The 10,087-nt window shown below is 46.1% G+C and overlaps 1 protein-coding gene across 1 annotated transcript in view; it reads right to left on the bottom strand.

Moving 5' to 3' along the window:
- Window positions 1-2,831, bottom strand: part of LOC123738299 (serine/threonine-protein kinase Chk1) — a 25,144-nt gene extending 22,313 nt beyond the window's left edge. The window contains exons 1-2 of the mRNA XM_045713366.1: window positions 2,560-2,831; window positions 243-308 (exon numbers count right to left, since the gene is read on the bottom strand). Of these exons, the coding sequence (XP_045569322.1) occupies window positions 243-307 (65 nt within the window). The 5' untranslated portion in view covers window position 308; window positions 2,560-2,831. The remainder of the gene's footprint in view (window positions 1-242; window positions 309-2,559) is intronic.
- Between the last annotated feature and the right edge of the window lie 7,256 nt (window positions 2,832-10,087).

The raw sequence follows: 10,087 nt of genomic DNA on the forward strand, positions 1-10,087 counted from the left end.
ATAATGGAGCTGAATTTGCCTTTTTGCCCAAAATCTCATTTAAGGTTTTTTATGATTCTTAGTTTCTTCTTTTTAATTCAGTTCAGTCACATGATTTCTCAATTTGCAGTATGTTTGCCAATCGGTTGTGCAGCCAGACTTATTTGCCACGTCCCTGTCAACCATACAATGTGTGTGTGTGTGTGTGTGTGTGTGTGTGTGTGTGTGTGTGTGTGTGTGTGTGTGTGTGTGTGTGTACTCACTCTCCATATGCTCCTTCTCCCAGCGTCTGGATCAGGTCCCAGTCCTGCACAAAAGGCACCGCCATGCTGCATGTACGGCACACAAGTTAGAAAGTATGTTTGGTAGCAAGTCATGAGCTGTGTTCGAATACCCACACTAACATACAGTATACTACAGGTTCATTTTAGTTTACTGTATCTGAACGGTATCCTTTCAGTTGAGCGTACAAGCCTGTCTACCGGAAGATGATCCTAACCCTATCCAACCTATTGCTAGCAAAACAAATTACTAGCTAGACGTTATACGATTTTGGGTGTGTTCGTAAATTCAATCTGGAGTGTCAGAGTGCGCTCTGGGCGTTCGTAAATTCAGAGCGTTCAGTACGCGTTCAGTACGCACACTGGACGCACACGACGCACACTGGACGCTCTGGCCGATGAGTAGGTTTGACTTCACAACGGCAGTCAAGCACCCAGCTAACTGGCTAACGTTGGCTAGCTACTTCCAGACACACATGAGAGAACAGCTCATTGACCATTTTACTCTCCCCAGCAGAGCTGTTTTCATGTTATCCAGAGCGTTGGGGACTAACTGTGCTGCTGGCAACAATTTAATTACGCGACATTTACTGGCACTGGTTATATTCAAGGGGTGTTGAGCGTTTTGGAAATTCATCAGTTATTCTACGCTCTGGCACACAGACGAGAGTGAATTAACAATGTCCACCACTTACCTGAATAATCAAATCAATAAAATGTAGGTAGTTGGATAGCACATCGTTAATATACTGGCAAGTTCGATTTAATAGTAGCCAACTAACGTTAGTTAAGCTAGTTTACATATATTACCGGCACATACTGCTGTAATGATATGCGGTTCATAAGGATACCACAACTAACAAATTGTCAGCCAACATAACCTGTAACTTATAAGCACAAGCAATTCACTACACTCACAATAACAATTGGATTTTGATTTAAAAAAAAATCATTACTTTATTACATTGCTCAACATTTCTTTACATGTGTCTCAATAACTGGTTAATTGCATTATGGGCTCTAACAGTGCAGAAATAGTGTCCACTGTTTGTATACTTCGTATCTTGGCGAATTTAGTACGACATCCAGGGACGTTTGTAATACTTACTGTCCATACTATGACCAATAGGTATACTGAATTAACGTCCCATAGTACGGTTAGTATGAGTATTCCCACACCGCTCTGAGCTTCTCTGTACCGATCCACCCAAACCCGTGACTGTAAATCATCTGCCTTTAACTCAAAGGCAGCATAGCTAAACCAAGCCAACCAAAACCAATGCTAACGCTACTGGCTAGCTGGTTTGCCCAAACCTGCGCCAACGTCACTAGCTGCATAGCCAACTAGTCCCCAAAACAACACTAACGCTAACATGACTAACTACAATAGGAAGCAATATCATTCTCAATTTAGTTAACTATATGACAGGTAACATATGGTGAACCAGAATCTCTGTGCAGAGAGGAGAGGTTGTACTCAGTCATTCACTCTCTGTGCAGAGAGGAGAGGAGAGGTTGTACTCAGTCATTCACCCTCTGTGCAGAGAGGAGAGGTTGTACTCAGTCATTCACCCTCTGTGCAGAGAGGAGAGGTTGTACTCAGTCATTCACCCTCTGTGCAGAGAGGAGAGGTTGTACTCAGTCATTCACCCTCTGTGCAGAGAGGAGAGGTTGTACTCAGTCATTCACTCTCTGTGCAGAGAGGAGAGGTTGTACTCAGTCATTCACCCTCTGTGCAGAGAGGAGAGGTTGTACTCAGTCATTCACCCTCTGTGCAGAGAGGAGAGGTTGTACTCAGTCATTCACCCTCTGTGCAGAGAGGAGAGGTTGTACTCAGTCATTCACCCTCTGTGCAGAGAGGAGAGGAGAGGTTGTACTCAGTCATTCGCCTCTGTGCAGATTCTGGTTCAGTTATAGAGCAGCTTAAATTTACTGTTGCTGCGTTTACGTCCTAGTCGGAACTACGAAACTCGGAAATGTCCGACTTGCTAACTGGTTCAACGTGTATAACTACAACCAATTAGCAAGTAGGAAATTACCGAGTTTCCTAGTTCAGATGAGTACGTAAACTCGGAAAGTCATTCTATATCTAACCGAAGTATTAAACTATACATTATCGGCAATAATTGTAATTAATGTCAGTTAGCTAAAATACGCGTTGCCAAACATGCTAGCTAGCTAGTCAAGTTACTAACAAAACCACTTTGTCTAAACCTTACTGACGTTGGCTTTAATAGCTCTCCCCAATTCCTGTCAAGCAAACTAGTCTGGGTTGGCCACATGACCGTGTGTTGTTTACCTTGAGTCTTTCAGCAGTCCTGGTTCCTTATCAGCATTTATATATATTATCTCAAATCTTGAAAGCGAAGTTGACTCCAACCCAGCTGCTCAACAAATTTGGCGCGCTACATGGACTTCCGTTCCCGGTGGTATTTACTACAGCGTCACTTCCTGTAAACTGTATGTTTACGGAAGTAAAATAGAGAAGGCTGAGGTTACAATCACAGAGTTTGTACCATAGACAGACACCTCCAAAGACAGTACAGTATGAAGATGGGCTAAAAGTGCTTCTCCAATAGAAGTCCCCGATCTCACGTTTAGGCGACGTCATGGCGAAGTTAGCTAGCTAAGACGTCATCGGGTCTAACGCTTTTCTCACGCCGAACTGCGCATGTGCAAGTCGTCAAATCTTCTTCGATAAGGTTTAAAGGCGTTTAGCATCCAATAAATATTGCATTACCGCCACCTACTAGACTGGAGTATAACTCCCTTATTCTTTGCTTTAAATAATTATTATAATAATGAATAAATAAATAAACAAACAAACAACCTACCACTAAAAACCCACCACACTACTCCACTATTTAAATCTATTTGGTCCTGGAGCGGCAGGTAGCCTAGTGGTTAGAGAGTTGGGTTGCTGGATCGAATCCCCTAGATGATAAGGTAAAAATATGTCGTTCTGCCCTTGAACAAGGCAGTTAACCCACTGTTCCCCGATAGGCTGTCATTGTAAATAAGAATTTATTCTTAACTGACTTGCCTAGTTAAATAAAGGTTGAATAAGGATGGGACACTCCCTGCAATTCTTCTGATGTCAAGTCTCGCACACCCAAATACCTCTCTGCAGCTGCGACGACCCCCTCAATTTTCTGTGACTTACATTCCATCCCTGCAGTACAGTTGATAACAAATGATATTTATACAAAAATCCAATCTTACTGAAACATATATCACAGTCACCCAAGTCATAGACTGTTCTTTCTGCTACAGCACGGCAAACCGTACCAGAGCGCCAAGTCTAGGTCCAAAAGGCTCTTTATAAGCTTCTACCCCAAAGCCTGCTGAACAATTAATCAAATGGGCACCGGACTATTTACATTGACCCCCCCCTTTTGTTTTTAAACGGCTGCTACTCTCTGTTGATTATCTATGCAGTCACTTCACCCCTACCTACATGTACAAATTACCTCGACTAACCTGTACCCCATACTGACTCGGTACCGGTACCCCCTGTATATAGCCTCGTTATTGTTATTTTATTACTTTTTGTGCCCAAACAATTCGAGCTTCTACTTTTAAAAATCCATCTCTCCAGAAATAAGCCTCTCACTGTTGCAGCCTGTTATAGACCCCCCTCAGGTCCCAGCTGTTATAGACCCCCCTCAGGTCCCAGCTGTTACAGACCCCCCTCAGGTCCCAGCTGTTACAGACCCCCTCAGCTCCCAGCTGTTACAGACCCCCTCAGCTCCCAGCTGTTACAGACCCCTCAGCTCCCAGCTGTTAGAGACCCCCCCTCAGGTCCCAGCTGTTACAGACCCCCTCAGGTCCCAGCTGTTACAGACCCCCTCAGCTCCCAGCTGTTAGAGACCCCCCTCAGGTCCCAGCTGTTACAGACCCCCTCAGGTCCCAGCTGTTATAGACCCCCCTTCAGGTCCCAGCTGTTACAGACCCCCTCAGGTCCCAGCTGTTACAGACCCCCCTCAGGTCCCAGCTGTTACAGACCCCCCTCAGGTCCCAGCTGTTACAGACCCCCTCAGGTCCCAGCTGTTACAGACCCCCTCAGCTCCCAGCTGTTACAGACCCCCCTCAGCTCCCAGCTGTTACAGACCCCCTCAGGTCCCAGCTGTTACAGACCCCCCTCAGGTCCCAGCTGTTACAGACCCCCTCAGGTCCCAGCTGTTACAGACCCCCCCTCAGGTCCCAGCTGTTACAGACCCCCCTCAGCTCCCAGCTGTTACAGACCCCCCTCAGCTCCCAGCTGTTACAGACCCCCCTCAGCTCCCAGCTGTTACAGACCCCCTCAGCTCCTAGCTGTTACAGACCCCCTCAGCTCCCAGCTGTTACAGACCCCCTCAGCTCCCAGCTGTTACAGACCCCCTCAGCTCCCAGCTGTTACAGACCCCCTCAGCTCCCAGCTGTTACAGACCCCCTCAGCTCCCAGCTGTTATAGACCCCCTTCAGGTCCCAGCTGTTACAGACCCCCTCAGGTCCCAGCTGTTACAGACCCCCCTCAGGTCCCAGCTGTTACAGACCCCCTCAGGTCCCAGCTGTTACAGACCCCCTCAGGTCCCAGCTGTTACAGACCCCCTCAGGTCCCAGCTGTTATAGACCCCCCTCAGGTCCCAGCTGTTACAGACCCCCCTCAGGTCCCAGCTGTTACAGACCCCCTCAGCTCCCAGCTGTTACAGACCCCCTCAGGTCCCAGCTGTTACAGACCCCCTTCAGGTCCCAGCTGTTACAGACCCCCTCAGGTCCCAGCTGTTACAGACCCCCTCAGGTCCCAGCTGTTACAGACCCCCTCAGCTCCCAGCTGTTACAGACCCCCCCTCAGCTCCCAGCTGTTACAGACCCCCCTCAGCTCCCAGCTGTTACAGACCCCCTCAGCTCCCAGCTGTTACAGACCCCCTCAGCTCCCAGCTGTTACAGACCCCCTCAGCTCCTAGCTGTTACAGACCCCCTCAGCTCCCAGCTGTTACAGACCCCCTCAGCTCCCAGCTGTTAGAGACCCCCCCTCAGGTCCCAGCTGTTACAGACCCCCTCAGCTCCCAGCTGTTACAGACCCCCCTCAGCTCCCAGCTGTTATAGACCCCTTCAGGTCCCAGCTGTTACAGACCCCCCTCAGGTCCCAGCTGTTACAGACCCCCTCAGGTCCCAGCTGTTACAGACCCCCCTCAGGTCCCAGCTGTTACAGACCCCCCTCAGGTCCCAGCTGTTACAGACCCCCTCAGGTCCCAGCTGTTATAGACCCCCTCAGGTCCCAGCTGTTACAGACCCCCCTCAGGCCCCAGCTGTTACAGACCCCCCTCAGCTCCCAGCTGTTACAGACCCCCTCAGGTCCCAGCTGTTACAAAACCCCCTTCAGGTCCCAGCTGTTACAGACCCCCTCAGGTCCCAGCTGTTACAGACCCCTCAGGTCCCAGCTGTTACAGACCCCCTCAGGTCCCAGCTGTTATAAACCCCCTTCAGGTCCCAGCTGTTACAGACCCCCTCAGGTCCCAGCTGTTACAGACCCCCTCAGGTCCCAGCTGTTATAAACCCCCTTCAGGTCCCAGCTGTTACAGACCCCCTCAGGTCCCAGCTGTTACAGACCCCCCTCAGGTCCCAGCTGTTACAGACCCCCTCAGGTCCCAGCTGTTACAGACCCCCCTCAGCTCCCAGCTGTTACAGACCCCCCTCAGCTCCCAGCTGTTACAGACCCCCTCAGGTCCCAGCTGTTACAGACCCCCCTCAGGTCCCAGCTGTTACAGACCCCCCTCAGGTCCCAGCTGTTACAGACCCCCTCAGGTCCCAGCTGTTACAGACCCCCTCAGGCCCCAGCTGTTACAGACCCCCCTCAGGCCCCAGCTGTTACAGACCCCCTCAGCTCCCAGCTGTTACAGACCCCCTCAGGTCCCAGCTGTTACAGACCCCCCTCAGGTCCCAGCTGTTACAGACCCCCTCAGGTCCCAGCTGTTATAGACCCCCTCAGGTCCCAGCTGTTACAGACCCCCCTCAGGTCCCAGCTGTTATAGACCCCCTCAGGTCCCAGCTGTTATAGACCCCCCTCAGGTCCCAGCTGTTACAGACCCCCTCAGCTCCCAGCTGGCGGAACCTCGTTCCGCCAGCGGAACCCTAGCCAACAGCCAATGGGATCGCATGGCGCGAAATACAAAAACAACTAAAATACCACAATTCAATTTTTCTCAAACATACGACTACTTTACACCATTTGAAAGATAAACCTCTCCTGAATCCAACCACGTTGTCCGATTTCAAAAAGGCTTTACAGCGAAAGCAAAACATTAGATTATGTTAGGGAGAGTACATAGACAAAAATAACCACACAGCCATTTTCCAAGCAAGCATATATGTCAATAAAACCCAAAACCACAGCTAAATGAAGCACTAACCTTTGATGATCTTCATCAGATGACACTCCTAGGACATTATGTTATACAATACATGTATGTTTTGTTCAATCAAGTTCATATTTATATCCAAAAACAGCTTTTTACATTGGCGCGTGATGTTCAGAAAATGTATTCCCACCAAAAACTTCCGGTGAATTTACAAAAATACTCATCATAAACGTTGACAAAATACATAACAATTATTTTAAGAATTATAGATACAGAACTCCTTTATGCAATCGCTGTGTCAGATTTTAAAATAGCTTTTCGGCGAAAGCACATTTTTCAATATTCTGAGTACATAGCTCAGCCATCACAGAGAGCTATTCAGACACCCGCCAAGTTCGGGGCAATCTAAACTCAGAATTAGAAATATTGTATTACCTTTGCTGATCTTCGTCAGAATGCAATCCCAGGACTGCTACTTCCACAAGAAATGTTGTTTTTGTTCGTAATAATCCATAGTTATGTCCAAATACCTCCATTTTGTTCGATGCGTTCAGGTCACTATCCAAAGGGTAACGCATGAGCGCAATCGAGACACAAAAAGTCAAAATGTTCCATTACCGTACTTAGAAGCATGTCAAACGCTGTTTAAAATCAATTTTTATGGTATTTTTTACGTAAAATTGCGATAATATTCTAACCGGACAATAGTGTATTCATTCAAGGAGAAAAAGAAAAAACATACATGCATATCCAATCTCTTTGTCCTCAGGCAGACCATTCAGTAACTGAACTCCTATACTCTGCCCAGAGACAGGAGAAGGCTCAATCCACTTTCTGAAGGCTTTAGACAGCCAATGGAAGCCTTAGAAAGTGCAACGTAACAGCACAGATACTGTATTTTCGAAAGGGACTAGAAAGAAGAACTACATTTCTCAGGATCCTACACTTCCTGGTTGACTTTTTCTCAGATTTTTGCCTGCCATATGAGGTCTGTTATACTCACAGACACCATTCAAACAGTTTTAGAAACTTCAGAGTGTTTTCTATCCAAATCTACTAATAATATGCATATTCTCGTTTCTGGGCAAGAGTAGTAACCAGTTTAAATTGGGTACGTTTTTTCATCCGGCCGTGAAAATACTGCCCCCTATCCATATCAGGTTAACATACACTTACACGGAACCCAAACCGCTGCGCACGTGCGTCATCGTGCATACATTTATTTTGTACCTGAAATGCACAAGGTCCCCTACTCCGACAATTAATCCACACATAAAACGGCCAACCGACTCGTTTCTAGTCATCTCTCCTCCTTCCAGGCTTTTTCATCTTTGAACTTAAATGGTGATCGGCATCTAAACTTTCATAGTATTACCACGACAACTGGCAAAACATTTAATCTTTCAATCACCCACGTGGGTATTATAACCAATGAGGAGATGGCACGTGGGTACCTGCTTCTATAAACCAATGAGGAGATGGGAGAGGCAGGACTTGCAGCGTGATCTGCATCAGAAATAGAAAGGAGTTCAATTTTAGCCCTTGGCATCACAGACGCCTTCGTTGGTGCGTGCGAGCAGTGTGGGTGCAATAATTGAATAACATGGATTTCAAAATGTATTTTACGATCGGCTCGCGCACAGGACGTGTCCGGTCTAGTCAGCATATTAGGTTGGAGTCATTAAAACTTGTTTTTCAACCACTCCACAAACTTTTTGTTAACAAACTATAGTGTTGGCAAGTCGGTTAGGACATCCACTTTGTGCATGACATAAGTAATTTTCCAACAATTGTTTACAGACAGATTATTTCACTTATAATTCAGCGTATCCACAATTCCAGTGGGTCAGAAGTTTACATACACTAAGTTGACTGTGCCTTTAAACAGCTTTGAAAATTCCAAAAAATGATGTCATGGCTTTAGAAGCTTCTGATAGGCTAATTGACATAATTTGAGTCAATTGAGGTGTACCTGCAGATGTATTTCAAGGCCTAACTGCAATGTGTAGACTTTCCCAGATACAGTTTATGTCGTCCTGTCATCAGTAATAATGTCTCAGAACGTAACTGATCTGACATCATATTCATTAAGTACCAACGCATATTTTCAACTGGTTGGATTACTGAAATATGGTTCAGTTTCCCACCTTTCGATGTTACCAGCCTCTCTGTTAACAAAGGGATTTTCAAGTCACATCGGTAGAGTAGACAGGGGAAAAAGGGGAAAGGTATTTATGGGGGTCATAAACCTCCCCCAACAGGCCAACATCATGACACTAGGCAGGTGTGTGCCTTTCCAAATGATGTTCAATCAATTGAATTTACCACAGGTGGATTCCAATCAAGTTGTAGAAACATCTAAAATGATGATCAATGGAAACAGGATGCACCTAAGCTCAATTTCCAGTTTCATAGCAAAGGGTCTGAATACTTATGAAATAAGGTGTTCCTGTCCTTTTTTTTTAATACATTTGCAAAATTTTCTCAAAAACCTTTCGGTTTGTCATTATGGGGTATTGTGATGTCATTATGGGGTATTGTGATGTCATTATGGGGTATTGTGATGTCATTATGGGGTATTGTGATGGCATTATGGGGTATTGTGATGTCATTATGGGGTATTGTGATGTCATTATGGGGTATTGTGTGTAGATTGAGAGGAGAAAGTAATTTAATTTGTTTTAGAATAAGGCTGTAACATAACAAAATCTGGAAAAAGTCAAGGGGTCTGAATACTTTCCAAATGCACTATATATACACTGAACAAAAAATATAATCCTAACATGCAACAATTTCAAAGGTTTTACTGAGTTACAGTTCACATAAGGTCAACTGAATAATTAAATTTGGCCCTAATCTATTGATTTCAAATGACTGGGAATACAAGTTATTATCTGGTGTGACCACCATTTGCCTCATGCAGCGGCGAACATCTGCTTCGCATAGTTGATCAGGCTGTTGATTGTGGCCTGTGGAATGTTGTCATCATGGCTGTGCGAAGGTTTCTGGATATTGGCAGGAAGTGGAACACTGTCATACATGTCAATCCAGAGCATCCCAAACATGCTCAATGGGTGACATGTCTGGTGAGTATAGAGCCATGGAAGATATGGGACATTTTCATCTTCCATGAAATGTGTACAGATCCTTGCGACATGGGGCCATGAATTATCATGCTGAAACATGAGGTGATGGCGGCGGGATAAATGGCACGACAATGGGCCTCAGGATCTCCTCACGTATCTCTGTGCGTTCAAATTGCCATCGATAAAATTCAATTGTGTTCATTGTCCGTAGCTTATGCCTGCCCCATACCATAACCCCACCATGGGGCACTCTATTCACAACCGCTTGCCCACACAACGCCTACACGTGGTCTACGGTTGAGGTTGGTTTGAAGTACTGCCAAATTCTCTAAAATTACGTTGGAGAACGCTTATGGTAGAGAAATGAACATTCAATTCTCTGGCAACAGCTCTGGTGGAC

This window comes from Salmo salar, unplaced genomic scaffold (assembly GCF_905237065.1).
Source record: "Salmo salar unplaced genomic scaffold, Ssal_v3.1, whole genome shotgun sequence".
In the NCBI taxonomy this organism is placed as follows: domain Eukaryota; kingdom Metazoa; phylum Chordata; class Actinopteri; order Salmoniformes; family Salmonidae; genus Salmo; species Salmo salar.